The 16,334-nt window shown below is 35.1% G+C and overlaps 1 protein-coding gene across 6 annotated transcripts in view; it reads left to right on the top strand.

Moving 5' to 3' along the window:
- HNF4G (hepatocyte nuclear factor 4 gamma) overlaps nt 1-14,472 on the top strand; it is a 156,949-nt gene extending 142,477 nt beyond the window's left edge. For all 6 annotated transcript variants that reach the window (XM_005563576.5, XM_005563579.5, XM_074000024.1 and 3 more), the window contains 6 exons: nt 691-846; nt 3,658-3,745; nt 6,174-6,326; nt 6,454-6,690; nt 8,000-8,122; nt 11,581-14,472. In XM_005563576.5, the coding sequence (XP_005563633.2) occupies nt 691-846; nt 3,658-3,745; nt 6,174-6,326; nt 6,454-6,690; nt 8,000-8,122; nt 11,581-11,702 (879 nt within the window). In that variant the 3' untranslated portion in view covers nt 11,703-14,472. The remainder of the gene's footprint in view (nt 1-690; nt 847-3,657; nt 3,746-6,173; nt 6,327-6,453; nt 6,691-7,999; nt 8,123-11,580) is intronic.
- The last annotated feature ends 1,862 nt before the right edge of the window (nt 14,473-16,334 follow it).

A 16,334-nucleotide genomic window follows, 5' to 3' on the forward strand; every position in this document is an offset into this window, starting at 1 on the left:
GATACACTCACACGCATGTTCAAAAATAAGTTTATAAAAACTTTTAGACTTTTTTCTTTCAGCAGAAAAGCCTTATTTAGCTTATATTTTTATATAGTCTAAAATTACACATAATCTTACAAATGTATTATTATATGTTAAGCTCTTCGGCATTTCTGAGTCACACATTGGTTTCTTAATTTAATTTTGATGGGCTTCCTTTTAATGCAGCGAGACAAACAGTTCTTGCTTCTTGTCTCCCCAACTGAGTAATCTTTATGAAAACATTTTCTTCATAAACTTCCACAGATTAAAGAAAATATCACCTTTAATTCAAAATAAAATCAAAGAGCATATTACATATGGATAGTATCTATCTATTTATATAGCCATTTTGATTGTAAAATTCCTCAAAAGTCAGGGTAAAACTTAGTGTACAGATTTGATCACTAACATAAGATAATTGCTCCCAGAGGATGGTGCTATATAAATGAAATGGTTTTAAATTAACTTGTAAACTGATAGGTATTTTATTTTTCAATTTAAATCAGTATTTTGTTTTTCAATTTAAAACGTTTAGTATTTGTCAAGATACTGTAACAACAATAGTGCATACTTCTATGGTCTTTACTTGTCACAGTCAAAAGACAAAACGGGAATGTTGGCCATCTATAATTTTAAATGATAATATCATGTTTTTCTTAACGCTAGATCTCAGTCTCAAGCCCTGGGTCAAGCATTGACATAAATGTTAAGAAAATTGCAAGTATTGGTGATGTCTGCGAATCTATGAAACAGCAGCTCCTAGTCTTGGTGGAATGGGCTAAATATATTCCTGCATTCTGTGAATTACCATTGGATGATCAGGTATACATTTAAAAATTTATAAGTGCTTTAAAAATGCTTCTTGAACTTTGCTAAGTTTATGTTCTTTCCATTTTATTTGTAATGCATATGCTATATTACTATATTTGACAAAAGATAAATTATGAGAAAGGATTGGGTTTTCTTACCCCTTCACCGGTTTTCTTACCCCTTCACCTTGTTCTATCAAGAGGCACAACTGTTTGACTTCTATTTTAGGGGTGTAGCAAATGTATTGATTGGACGAGAACTGAACAAAACACTCCTCTGCCTTTTTTGGAATTTTAAAAGGCTTATGTGAGGGAGAAAGGCAGATAGCATGTAACTGTCATTGTGAGACAAAGTATTAGAAGAGTGAATGTCTGGGAAGCAAATGGTGGATGTTGTGTATTGGCGTTTACTGAAGGTGTTATATAAACCTCCTCAGAAATACCAGGTCACTCCTAGACAGAAACCACACAGGTTATGATGTTGTCTTGGTGGGTACTTCATGCAATTAACATAAAGTTTTACCTTTCATGTTGTCAGTTTTAGTCTAGAATTTATTGTATAAAAGTTATATGTCTGGCAAAAAGAAAAAATGTCTGTAGAAGCATGATCAGAAATTTATAGAGAAATAAAATTACAGAAGGAAATATAGATGATCTTTTACTAATACTTATATTTTCATATTTTGTCATATATCCATTATAATATTTTAATAAGTGCTTAGAAACTTGAATTTCCTGATTGCATTATAAAGATAAGTATTTCGGTTTCAGATTCATTTTGAACTGTTCTTACTAAGTAGCATATAATATTTGTAGATGAAAATAATTTGAAAAATTCCCTTTCTGTCACATTAAATTAACAATGATAAGTGTCGTACTAGTGTATATTTATTTTTAAGAGAGCATTTCACCTGGTGACAGGAAAAAAAAAAAATACAGTGAAATCTGAAGTAATTCTTAAAAGGCTCTGTAACTGCCTTCCTGGTATGAGTCACGAATATTGACATATCATAAAGATAGCATGGCTCAGAAGGTTATGCCAGAGTGAATAATGCTAAATTGCTAAAACCTACGAGTCTCACCCCAAGCAATATAAGTAGGGTTACGTTATGTATCAGTTTTATATTTTTATTATCATTCTTCTTTAGAAATTACTGACTTATATATACAATGATTTTAAAATTGGGAAATTAAAATCCAGTAACCAGTGAGAAACAGTTTTAATTTGCCAACTGATTCTTTAATATTAACAGTATAACACTTATTAATTAGCCACAAATTTGTAAATGTCTGTTATGAATAAGGCACTGGGAAATTAGCTTTCAGTTGCGCTATAAATTACATAATTTCATTTAATTATCTCAGGAGCTCGGTGACAGGTGTTATCATCTTCATTTTACAGTTTCTAAAACTGAATCCTAGATCAGTAAAATTCATTCAATAAATTCATCAAATGAATATTTATTAGATTACTGTTCAGTTTTAGGAACTGTGGGTATTTAGCAGTAAAAATACAGATTTCTTCACTATTCTCATAAATGTACACTCTGAGAGAGGTGGATAACTTAAAAATGCAAAAATTATGAGAAAGTTCATTCCAAGTGGAGATAAGCTCTATAAAATGCTATAAAATGGAATAAAATGAGTTGTTGGAGAATGGGGATAAAATGAGAAGAGAGACTTTAAACTGAGGACCAGAGAAGTTATTACCTGAGATCCTGAAAGTCAAGGGGTCAAGCACAGGAGAATCTGAGAAGAAAGCATTCCAGATACAGGAACAGCATGTCCAAGGTTGTGAGTCAGGCAGGAGCAATGTGAACAAGGGGTGCTGCAAGATGAAGTCAGAGACATGAGGGCTGGGAGGCAAAGCACTGACCCACTGTCACTCTTCCTATCACCTGCGAGGCCATGTTTGAGGAGTTTGGGTTTTAGTCTAGGGACAAAAAGAAATCATTAAAAGAGTTTTCAGCCTGGACTGGGGTGGTAGCAATGGAGATGAAAAGAAGTGGATCACTTTGACTTGTATTTTGAGAAGCAGCACTAGAATTTACTGTAGAGTTAGAGAGGGCTCAAAATAGTCTCTTGTTTTGATGTGAACAAGCACTTTGGATTATGGCGACATTTACTAGATGAAGATACTGGAGAAGTGTTATGTTGGTAGGTATTAAATTTGTAATGCTTCCTATACTTCCTGGTGGTGATACCCAGCAGGTAATCTAGTGTACAAATGAAGCTTAGTTGAGAGCTTACTGCAAAGAGTTAGGGGTTCAATCTAGAAAGTGGCAGAACCCAGACCTCCCATCTTTTCCTTACAACAAGTCTTTGCTTTGCTTTTGTTTATTTAGTTTATTACATGCAGGAGATTAAGTTTTATATATGTTTTATCATTTAGTACTCATGAGTACATGCTGAGCTTTTTTTTTTATCTCTACTCCCATTTTATAGATGAAAACAAATGCGTAAGTTCCAAACACACAGGTTAACTTACACAAGGTTAAAGAGGTAGTAAGTGGCCATGCTGGGATTTGAACTATGGTGTGTTTGATTCTGTTTCGCTTCCAAACAGTAACTTTCAGCTTTTTTTTTCTGCTGCTATTGTATTGACTTGCTAGATAGTTTTAAAATTTTTGAAAAGTTGATTCTATTGACATGCTACTTAGAAAACTGGAAGTTTACTGATGGCATATATCTATGAATGCTATAGTTTGTTAAAACAACAACAAAAGTCCCAGGCTTAAAGAACACTGTAAGTTAACAAGACTCATGTCATCTTTTAATCATTATATATTATAATTAATTGTTAAACTTAGAATTTTTCATTAAGGTGGCACTGTTGAGAGCTCACGCAGGGGAGCACTTACTCCTTGGAGCTACAAAGAGATCCATGATGTATAAAGATATTTTGCTTTTGGGTAAGTTTTTTTTTTAATATAAGAATAAATTATGCATATTTTATTCTTGCAATAATAGACAGGGTCTGTTCTGTATGTACCAAGTATTTGCAGACACTGTCAAATGGTGCTGCCACTTCACAGGTTGGATTTAATTGTGTCCTCACTTGGCCTTATTTTTCCTTGCCTTGACTGTATGTAAGTTCAGAGTCCATGAGATGATTAGGGAGTATTAAGATTTACAAATAAAAAAGAGGTGTTGTTCAATAAACATTATATTGAGGTATGTTCAGATTATATCAGAATGAATAATTAATGACTTATATGGCTGCCTTATGGAGTCTCAATGTGTTTTCATATTTCCTCAGAGTCTGCTTTTTATTTTATACGCTTTTAAAAAAAAATGTTTACAACCTATGATCTTATTGCCCATGATAGCCCATGATATGCTACAAAATGATCAAGTAAAAAAGTACTGGTGGTAATGACTATTTTGATAGACAGGAATGCTAGAAGAGGTGAAAGAAGGATAATAGGTGTGGGGTGGTGGAGTAGAGAAGACATAAAGAAAAAACTTTTGTCTTCATTAATTGCTCCAATCCTGCTACTTTACTTAATGTATACACTTAGGTTTTGAGGGTTGAGATCCTTCTGACACTTACTAGCTCTACCTCTCTCTGGCATGTGTGAAAATATGACTAGATTATTTTATTTTTGTGCTAGATGTTTTAGCCCCAAATATAAATAAATTGAAGACAATATAACAATATCTAATATTATTGCGGGTTTACTATGTAAATACACTGGTCTAAGTACATTACATGTATATATATATTCTCTCATTTAATCCTTGAAATAGCCCTAAGGGATTAGTACTATTATTTACAGCCCATTTTGCAGGTGAAGAAATGGAGGCAGAGAAAGTTTACCAAAGGTCACAAAACTAGTAAAGAATATAGCCAGGATTCTAAACCACATAATGTGATTGTGGAGACTATGCCCTGAAATGTTATTAAATACCTCCCTTGCATTTCTAGTAAACACCTAGAATACTGTTCTCGTTATAGACCTAAATGCAATAGACCTAGAAAACAAAATGTCTACTGTATAAATTCTAGCTCTGAATTAGTTTACCCAGAATAATTAGGTAAGCTAACATTTCATAAAGAAAGAGTGAAGCTCAAAAAAAGATATTAACTATGTGAACTGAAATATATGTTAATTAGTTTTACCATGGTAATTATTTCACAATGTAGATACACATTAAAGCATTACATTGGGCCAGGCACGGTGGCTCATGCATGTAATCCCAGACAGAGGCAGGAGGAACACTTGATGTCAGGAGTTCGAGACCTGCCTGGCCAACATGGTGAAACCTTGTCTCTACTAAAAATACAAAAAATTAACCGGACATGGTGGCGGGCGCCTGTGATCCCAGCTACTCTGGAGGCTGAGGCATGAGAATCACTTGACCCTGAGAGGTAGAGGTTGCAGCAAGCTGAGATCGTGCCACTGCCCTCCAGCCTGGGCAATAGAGAGAGACTCTGTCTAAAAACAAACAAACAAAAAATCACGTTGTACACCTTAAATATATACAATTGTTTGACGGTCATACCTCCATAAAGCTGGAGAAAAAAGAAAGAGCAAGGGTACCGTTGAATATGCTGTTACCCTGAGGATTGTCTTTGCCTGCAGTGAAAGAATTTAGAATATTTGTCTTTTTATAAAACCAGAAAATAACAATTTAGCTGTTATTTTTGAAGGCTATAAAAATGTCCATTATATTATAGCCAGAGAATTTCTGAGTTAGCAAGATCTTTAGGGAATAGGTGGTCTAGCTTGCCACCCAAGTTTTGAACTCCCTTAAAGTCAGCCTTATAAAGTGGTTATCCCATCTCTATTTAAAGAAGTCCAGGAAGAGAAAATATACTATCAGAGGCAACTCATGAGAATTCACATGCTAATTTAAAAAAAAAAAATCAGCTTCCCTTACTTAGACGTGTTAAAACTGTCTCAATAGTGTATGCCTAGAATGCCTAGAGTATCAAAGTGCTGTTTTTAATCCACTGTAAACAAGAAAGATTCTTTAGGGTTTGTACTGTAGTCATTAGTGAATAAAACTCTAATAGATGAGTGACACAGAGAAAAACTAATCATTATATTTAGAATTTCTCTTGTCAATTATTAGCATGTTATTTAGTCTGCGCTTTTGTGTTATCACAAGTGACTGATACCATTAAAATGCATGTGATCATATTATCAATGTTATTCGTCCTTTAAGCATGCTTGAGTTTTTCCAGCATAACTAACAACACCACTGAGAGAGAAAGTACATCACTATTCTTTCAAGGGTAGACTATTTTAAACACAGGTTTGTTAAATTTTAAACAATGCTGACAATTTTAGGAGACAGGTGGTTATTTTGTTGCTGTTGTTTTCTCTTCCATAGGAAACAACTATGTTATTCACCGCAACAGCTGTGAAGTTGAGATTAGCCGTGTGGCCAATCGTGTTCTAGATGAGCTGGTTAGACCATTTCAAGAAATCCAGATTGATGACAATGAGTATGCTTGTTTAAAGGCAATTGTATTTTTTGATCCAGGTTGGTTTTCAAAATTCCACTAGAGAATTGATATAATAAAAATTAAACTACTTTTCAAGATTAGAATATTTATTGTCTTCACACTCTAATTACGTTAAATCTGCTGCCTTTCTTATTCCTTGGTTAGATGCAAAAGGGCTAAGTGATCCAGTAAAAATTAAGAACATGAGGTTCCAAGTGCAGATCGGTTTGGAGGACTACATTAATGATCGGCAGTATGACTCCCGGGGAAGGTTTGGAGAGTTGCTTCTGCTCCTGCCCACGCTGCAGAGCATCACTTGGCAAATGATTGAGCAAATACAGTTCGTTAAACTTTTTGGGATGGTCAAAATTGACAACCTGCTTCAGGAAATGCTACTAGGTGGTGAGTACATTGAAGAATTTCTACTTTATTGATTAGAATCACACTAAATATAAGTTTGACCCATTGATTTTTTTTGGTCCATATTTAATTCATCTATTGAAGTCACTGTGATGCTTCTGAACTTTTCTCCTTCTGCTAGGACATAATGAACTCAAGTTTTTACATTTAGAAAATTTGCAAGACCCATGAGAGAGACAAAAATACTTGGACGGATTCAAGCCCCCATTCTTTTTTTGTTTTCTTGAGACAGAGTCTCGCTTAGTCTCCAGGCTGCAGTGCAGTGGTGTGATCTCGGCTCACTGCAACCTATGACTCCCTGGTTCAAGTGATTCTCCTGCTTCAGCCTCCAGAGTAGCTGGGACTACAGGCACACGCCACCACATATGGCTAATTTTTGTATTTTTGGTAGAGACGGGGTTTCACTGTGTTCACCAGGATGGTCACCATGTCCTGACCTTGTGATCTGCCAGCCTCGGCCCCCTCAAAGTGCTGGAATTACAGGCGTGAGTCACTGTGCCTGGCCTCAACCCCCGTTCTTATTAGCCTCCACCACCTCTACTCCACAGTCCCTCTGACTTAAATTTTCAGATCCTTCCAAACATGGCAAACAGAAACAAATTTCCTGGTTTTATGACCTCTTCAAATATATCATGGTTTTTCATGCTCTAATTTGTTTAAAACCTCAAGGATACTGGAATTGCAATATAACCTAATACATATATATATATATATAAAATATATATATTAAAAAAATCTTAAAAATGAACATTGTGTTCCTGAAACAATTAATTGACACAAAATAGAAAGGGAAAATGATATTTCATTGTTGCAATAAATGTCAGGAATAAGTTAAGAAATTTATTTTGCATTCCAATCTAGATTAAATTTCCTTGTAAAATCATCATATTTGTTTTTAGTTTTCTGGTGCATAATTTGTTCCTAATGATATCTTTCTGAAATGAAAGTTGTTCATGCTATTACGGTGATCCCAAATACTATAAACTTGAGGTAAGTGATTCTTGGAATTGCCTTAACAACAGGCAGCGAACCTAATGATTCCAGGAAATGGCACACAAAGTCCATTTTTAATATACAGCATAATATGATGCAACATTAATCTAGCCAATGTACAGTGAAAGCTGACATTGTTCTTAATATGCCAGTGGTTCTGTCAATTTGTTTTTGAATTCCCAAAAAGCACTTGGCAAAAATAGCAATATTTAAGCTGTCAATCAAAACATTTGTTTCAAGGTAAACTTGCTGTTCCTGATTAAATATCACTAACACAGCATCTTTTTATCTTTTGTAGGGGCTTCCAATGACGGTAGTCATCTCCATCATCCAATGCATCCACATTTGTCTCAAGATCCATTAACCGGGCAAACTATACTTTTAGGCCCTATGTCAACACTGGTTCATGCAGACCAGATCTGTAAGTATATAGGCTACTTTTCAACCATGATATTTCTTAATTACCTGAGAAAAAGTGGAATTGTGGGAAAGAATCTATTAGTAACCAGAAATGGCAAAAACTTGGTGTAATTTCCCATCTGGGACTCAGCAGTAGAAGATTGTTATTCAGCTTGTCACTTATTCTCCCTAGACGTCAGTTTGCTTCCTAAAATGAAAATGTAAGAAAAATCTTTCTACTTCATAGGTCTGGGGAGCACAAAAGAGTATACAAGTAGTCCTTGCTCTGCATGGTAGTGTGAGACGTAAAAACGACAATGTAAGCTGAAACTACGCAAGGGAATCTTAATAATCAATGGGAAAATTATTTCCTGCTTGGGACCTTCAAAAATGTTTGTGAAAACATTAAGAACTCTCTGAATGTTTATGGAAACTAAAGAAATGTAATCTTTATACTTTTTTTGTAGAATTAAATATAAAACATTTCAGTTGGTACACTGTAATTAAAACATTAGGAATATTGACAATCGAAGTGTTTTATTTCTTTATAAAATAATTGTGAAACGCAGTTTGACCAGTTCTTGTCACCTTCTAAAACTTACATTAGGAAGCGAGGATCTTTTCTACGCCCTGATGAGTTTTACTCGTTGGGAAATTTGGATCAGCTTTCAACATTTTAATTCCTTGTATTCTCAATGTCCTGGCATGTTTCTGAGAATTCATTTAATGTGAAATTTCTTTTGCTGCGTTCACTTCTTTTGGGACACCTTCTCCCCTTCTGACACATCCAGCTTTCTCATTTATGTGGACAAGTTTTCCTTTGCTAAGTTCTTGACTGCATAGAGACTCAAACAACAGCAGCGGCAGTATTCCCATGGACAGCGACTTCTTCTGTGATTGCCTTTGTGTTCTATTTGTATGTCACTTCCAGCATTATTACCTTCTATTCCTTTTCTGCACTTTCACTGTTGTTGGTCAATTCTAATTCAATTATTCAGTTTTGTAAAATGTGAGTGAATTTACCACTAGGAAACAAGAAGGCGACACAGCCACTGTATGCAGTTTGTTTTCCATGCCTGAACTGAATAGAAGATGCTCAGTGACCAATCATGGACAGACTAAAAATTGTGACATGATCAGTCATTGATCATAAAGCGCATCGGTTATTTAGATAGTTGTTTGCAGACTGAAGAGTTGGCAGTGGAGTCTGTATTTATGAAATCACTCACTAATTGTGAGTTACCATGGTGACTGAAACTTGAACCATGTTGTTGCCAGACTGGTGCTGTTTAAGCCACGGTAACTAGAATTCATTCACATCAGAATTGTGCAGTGAGGGCGGCTTATGAAAACTCCTTGGAACTCAGATGACTATATAAATACTATAGAGATTGTTAGTAGATAAGTTAATCTATTATTATAACCTTCATGATAATTTTATTTTTCTAGGCTATTCTGGTGATACAGATCTCTAATTATTTGATAAAATATCTAAATTAACTGATTAATTGCTTTGGAATTTAATGTAATTAATCCCAGATTTACCTTCGATCTATTGCCTCTGAACACCAAACCTACTAACTCACTGAGATGACTTGAGTTATTGTGATGTAATTATTATGCATACTCTTATTGCTTACTGAATTTACAATAGTCTTTAATAGCTAGCTACAACATTTTTTTCCCCAAATGTTGTATGCAATGCAACAATTTACCAAGTACCACCTGACTTCTAGCCACTGGTAGGGAACGTAGAGGCCACAGAACTTCATGTTACCATGCCGTCTTTTAGATACAAGCATAGGTAGATCTTTGTGTAAATAGTATCTGAAACCAAAATTCTTTGAGTATATGAGAGAGAGAAAGAAATGAAATTGTTAGGAAAAATATAAATTATAGAAAACTATCGCATAATCTTGGATTTCCAATGTACTTGAAAGACATTATTTGGGACCATCCTTGCAAAATAGATCTTACTGTTTTCATTTAATAGATAATCAAGAGCAGAAAGAGAGCGGCAAGCTTAATACCATACTAGAGAGTTTATGGAGTTGTGTCTCTTAAAGATCAGTTATTCATAAACTCGCAAAATGAAACACATTAACAACACATTAAGCAGTGTAGGAATCAACTGGCAAGAGAGTTGGACAGTTCTGCTGGTGGTTGAATACTTTTTAAGGGCTAGTATTCTAGTATTTTAAAAACATATTTGCTGACCCTAGTCTTTTAAAAATCACATTGTTACACTCATTTTTATTCTTGTTCTTTCCACATAGTATTTGTGGGATTTATTTGTAAAAGAAAACTTGGCTTTACTATCCTCATTTGAAATAATTTATATTTTATGCAAGCAAGATATTAAACACAACCAAAAGTTAAGTTCATGCATATTTTCTTGGTCTTTTAGAGAAGGCTACTGCAGTCTTAGATCTAGTCTAAATAGCCAGAAATAATTTTAAAAGCAGATTTTGATATTGGTTTGTCATTTAAATGGCACTTAAAAATTTTGCTTCTGAGTAATTGCTAATCCATACTTAACAATAATATAAAGCTAATGTATTAATGAACACCAGGCAGAAGGAGGCTGTTCTTGTTTTGTAGATAATTTTTAAAAACTGTTGAGACATAAGCTATAAAGTTTACAAAACCTCAGTCTGATCATCAAACATTTTCTGTTAGTTCTATTTACTATGTGGAATAATCCAGTAACAATAAGCGTGAGTACTAAAATATTTCAAGTTTCTACAAATTACAGAATAACTCCTAGATTATTTTATAATATGGTTACATTTTACAATGGAAAGAACTACTATTCTAGACAATGAAGTTTTGAAACTAACTTTTTACATTCAATTCAATCTTTTTGTATTCAATTACTTTCTATTCAATTACTCAGGCTTGCTCTTTGCATCAAAGGGGATGGGACAGGCAAGCTCAATTGTAATAGAATAATTTTGAAGCAAAAAAAGCCAGTAGTTTTCAGATGCTTTTGACTACAACTTAGATTTCAGAACATTTATAAAGTACGTTAACCTTAATTTTTTATGTCATTTAATATGTCTGAATTATATTTTTATTTTATGTGAATTTTGATGGTAAAAATTATAAACATTGCTTTCTAATATTTGAGAAAACTATCCTTCTGTTAATTCTTTTCATTGCCTTTTTTCCTGGTAGGTTTATTAGAGAATCAAATGCTTATAAATGCTTTTAAGAAAGGCAGGAAACACCTTAAAGTGACTATGAAAAAATTTTTTTAACATGACCTCTTTCTATTTAATGTTATTTGGGAGGTAAGGTAAGAGTACTCTCTAACAGTATGTCATGGGCCAATAATACATTCTACAAATCACTATTCTATATAGGATCTTTTTAAAACATTGCTAGATCATGCTAATGTGTATTGGTGTTGTGTAGGGTTTAATGGGGTGGGGAACGCTGACTGCCACCATCACACTCAATTCTCTGATTCTTTTTCAGCAACTCCTGAAACCCCACTCCCTTCCCCACCACAAGGCTCTGGGAAAGAACAGTACAAAATAGCTGCAAACCAAGCATCAGTCATTTCACACCAGCATCTCTCCAAACAAAAGCAATTGTGAAAACGTGTTTACTTCAGAACGGCACTACATAAATGTGAAAAGTTGTTGATCTTGAAATATCTCAGGATAGCACTTTTGGCAAACTCTTAGCCAAGGCTTCTTCATGGTGCTGTTATAACATGGTGTCCTATTTTCTTGTTTATACGTTCATTCTGTTTGTTGTTGCTACTACGTAAAACTTTCACACGCAACCAATGTGTATCTGAGTTTGAAGATGTTTATATAGGGTATTTTTTCCAACTGCCCCTGCATTGTGCCCGAACCAACTGAATCTTATGTACGAGTTTCATTTGTTTTATTAATGTTAATTTAAATTTGTAAATAATTGCTTTATTGTGATGTGATACAGAACAAAGTGTTCATTTTTGACTGAAAATAGTGGATCAGAAATCCCGGTTTAATATAAAATGAGCTAAATTTTTAAAAATAAATTATAAACTTGCAGATTAGAAAAATAAAGCAGTTGTGGTAGAATAGGCTGTATCTTTTTCAAGAAGAATCTCTTATGGACATTCTGTGGTAAAGAAGCAACTCTTTGCTTTAGAGTTAAATATTCCTATCTTAAGTTTAGAAAAATACAAAGAACCATTCCAAGGACGACTGGATACTTTTTGAATCTGACTTTATTTGAAGATGTATGGTAAGCAAAAGCATGTTGGTTTTATCAGTTAGGATAGAGGGTGAATTGTAACAAAGAAACCCCTAAAACAGTGACTAAACCAAGAGAGGCATCTATTCCTTTCTCCTGAAACAATTTAGAAATAGTTATCCATTGACTAGAAATTAGCACATGCCCACAGCTGGCTCCCAGGGTGGCCAGGAGAGTTATCTATAGGTGGAAAGTCTGCGTCAGCCAAAGCCATGCCACTCTGAGAGAGCTGATTCTGAGGACACGTTAGCCATCTACCACCCATGTTCCTTATTTAGTCCTCACAATAACACTGTAGGAGAGGTATCCTTTTCTCTCTTTTATAAATAAGGGAAAGTTTAGCTTGAGGGTTTAAGGAACATAACAAAAGTTCACCAACATTAACGAGTGAGAGAACCACATTCAAACCCAGGTCTAGTTGACTTAATGAATCTTTGGTGTGGAATGAAAAATGTGAACTTCTTACTCATAGTGTGGTTTTTAAATATATGCAGTTGAATGATGATTGGATACTATTCATCATATTGCCTATAATATATATTTACTGATAAGCGGTGAGTGTAAAATTGTTGCGCCTAGAATAAGAAACCACTTTTGTAGTTTTAACAAGACTTTTCCTTAAAAACATTAGAGAAAATAAAAGATTCACCACATAGATTTTGATGAAAACAAAAACAAAGCAAAATGACTGGCTTAGCAGATTCTTTAAAATGTAGCAGCCCAGGGATGTACCAAATGTCAAATTCTAGACTGAGGAGTACAGTTCATTGGAGCCTTAAACTCTCTGATATCACTTAAAGCTGGAATTTATTTTAAAACAAATTAAGCATGGGCCACCTCATGAGGCAGTGGCTCGTCTCTGGTTGAGGAGAGGGAAAATTGGAAAAACTGGTTCAGTAATTATCAATAATATTTTTTGAAAAAGAGGATCCCAAGCTGTAAAAGATTGAATTAGATAATCTTTCTCAGGATTTTTTAAATGTCTAAGATTATGATGTCATATATCCCACTTACCCTGTAAGTAAAAAGGTTATAGTAATATTAAGTAACTTATTAGCTCTTAAAGTAAAATTGAACTCTTCAAGTAGAAACATGATTATTAAAAGCTATCTATGATTTAATAGATTTAATAAAATTCCTTCAAGACCTGGTACCCTTGTGAAACTGTAAAATATATCATATGGGGGAGTTTTTTAACTCTTAGTTTTTGAAAATTTACTGTAGTTTCTATTTCGTGCATAAGAATGTTTTTGATTTTTATCATACAAATAACTTTTGTAGATTTTTGTTTACTTTGGGGGGGATATTCCCTTAGAAGATATTAAAACAAAATACTGCCTTGGTCTGTGCAGGCTGCTGTAACAAAATACTGTGAACTTGGCAGCTTATAAATAACGGAAATTCATTTCTCACTGTTCTCAATGGTGGGAAGTCCAAGATTAAGGAATTAACAAATTAGGTCTCTGGATCATACATGGCATTTTCTAGCTGTGTCTTTACACATTAAAGGAACAAGGTAGCTCTCTCAGGTCTCTTTAATAAAGGTACTAATTCTCATGACTGAATCCCCCTCCAAAGGCCCCACCTCCTAATACCATCCCTCTGGGGACTAGGTATCAGCATGTGAATTTTGGAAAACACAAAAATTCAGAACATAGCAAATACTTTTAAAGCATGAACGGTAACATTCATTTTTAGTGAACCCTGTAATTTATTCGTGTATATTTACTAAAACAGCGATGTCTTTGAAATTATTAGCAATGATTCTGCTTCAATAACTATGGTCAGGGGGATTTATAATATTATATTTTTATATACTGAACTGCCAAAGATGCTGGAAAAAAGGAACTGATGTTTTCAGCATATTTTCAAAATATTGATAAGGGAAGTTATCACTTTTATATAGTATTCAACTTTTTTCAGGTAATAGAAATGAATAATTTATTGTGAAATAATTCATTTTATAAATGTAAAATTATTTTTATAAATTTTATTGTTGGAAATCAAAAATTAGTAGATTTTTTACAATGTTAAATTATACTGAGATTAAAGTATTCCTAAACTGTGACGCTACATTTGTTTCACTAAACTTTCTAAATAAAAACTGAGGAAAAAAAAAAATCACTGAAACCAGGTTCTTCATTAGTGTTCAAAAATGAGTTCATATTTTTACAGACACTGATAATATATTTTATATAGTCATTTGTATTAGTCTGTTTTCACACTACTATAAAGAACTATCTGAGACTGGGTAATTTGTAAAGAAAGGAGGCTTAATGGACTCATAGTTTTGCATGGCTAGGGAGGCTTCAGGAAACTTATAATCATGGTGAAAGGAGAAGCAAGCACCTTCTTCACAGGCAGCAGGAGAGAGAGAAAGCGAGAGGGGAACTGCCAAACACTTTTAAACCATTAGCTCTTGTGAGAACTCACTATCACAAGAACAGCATGGGGAAAACTGCCCCCGTGATCCAATCACCTCCCACCAGGTCCCTCCCTAGACACATGGGGATTACAATTTGACTTGAGATTTGGGTGGGGACATAGAGCCAAACCATATCATTCTGCACCTGCCCTCTCCCAAATCTCATGTCCTTCTTACATTTCAAAACCAATCACGCCTTCACAACAATTACCCCAAATCTTTAACTCATTCCAGCATTAACTCAAAGGTCCAAGTCCAAAGTTTTATAGGAGACAAGGCAAGGTCCTTTCACTTATGAGAGTGTAAAAGCAAAAACAACTTAGTTACTTCCAAGATACAATGGGGATATAGTCATTGGGTAAACGTTCTCATTCCAGATAAGAGAAATTGGCCATAACAAAGGGGCCACAGGCCCCATACAAGTTGAAAACCAGGCAGGATACTCATTAAATCTTGTAGCTCCAAAATAATCTCCTTTAACTCCATGTCTCATGACCAGGGCACACTGATGCAAGATGTGGGCCCCCAAGGCCTTGGGCAGCTCTACTCCTGTGACTCTGCAGGGTAGAGTCCCCACACAGCTGCTTTCATGGACTGGCTCTGAGTGTTTGTGACTTTTCCAGGTACACAGTACAAACTGTCAGTGGAACTACTGTACTGGGGTCTGAAGGATAGTGGATCTCTTCTCGCAGTCCCACTAGGCAGGGCCCCAGTGGGAACTCTGTGTGGGGGCTCCTACCCCACATTTCTTCTCTGCATTGCCTTAGTAGAAGTTCTCCATGTGGGCTCTGCTCCTGCAGCAGATTTCTGCCTGGACATTCAGGCATTTCCAGATATCCTCTGAAATCTAGGCAGAGGCTCCCAAGCTCAGCTGTTGTCTTCTGTGCACCCACAGGCCCAACACTACATGGAAACCACTAAGGCTTGAGGCTTGCACCCCCTGAAGCAATGGCTTGAGCTGTGAGCTGTACCTTTTAGCCATGGCTAGAGCTGGAGTGGATGAAACACAGGGCACCATGTCCCAAGCCTGAACAGAGTAGTAGGACCCTGGGCCTGACCCAAGAAACCATTTTTTTTTTCCTCCTAGGCCTCCAGGCCTGTGATGGGAGGTGCTCCTGTGAAGATCTTTGAAATGCCCTGAAGATATTTTCCCCATAGTCTTGGCTAGTAACATTCAACTTCTCTTTATTGATGCTAATTTCTGCAGTCAATCACTTGAATTTCTCCCAGGGAATTTTTTTTTTTTTTTTTCTACCACATGGCCAGCCTACATATTTTGCAAGCTTTTATGCTCTGCTTCACTTTTAAACAAAAGTTTCAGTTTCAGATAATCTCTTTGTGAATGCATATCACTGTATGCATTCAGAAAAAAACACGTCACATCTTGAACACTTTCCTGCCTAGAAATTTCTTCTGTCAGATACCCTCAATCATCTGTCTCAAGTTCAAAGTTCCACAGATCTCTTAGGCAGGGGCAAAATGCTGCCAGTCTCTTTGCTAAAGCATATCAAGAACTTTGCCCCAGTTCCCAACAAGCTCCTCATTTCCATCTGACACC

The sequence above is a fragment of the Macaca fascicularis genome, chromosome 8 (genome assembly GCF_037993035.2).
Source record: "Macaca fascicularis isolate 582-1 chromosome 8, T2T-MFA8v1.1".
NCBI lineage: Eukaryota > Metazoa > Chordata > Mammalia > Primates > Cercopithecidae > Macaca > Macaca fascicularis.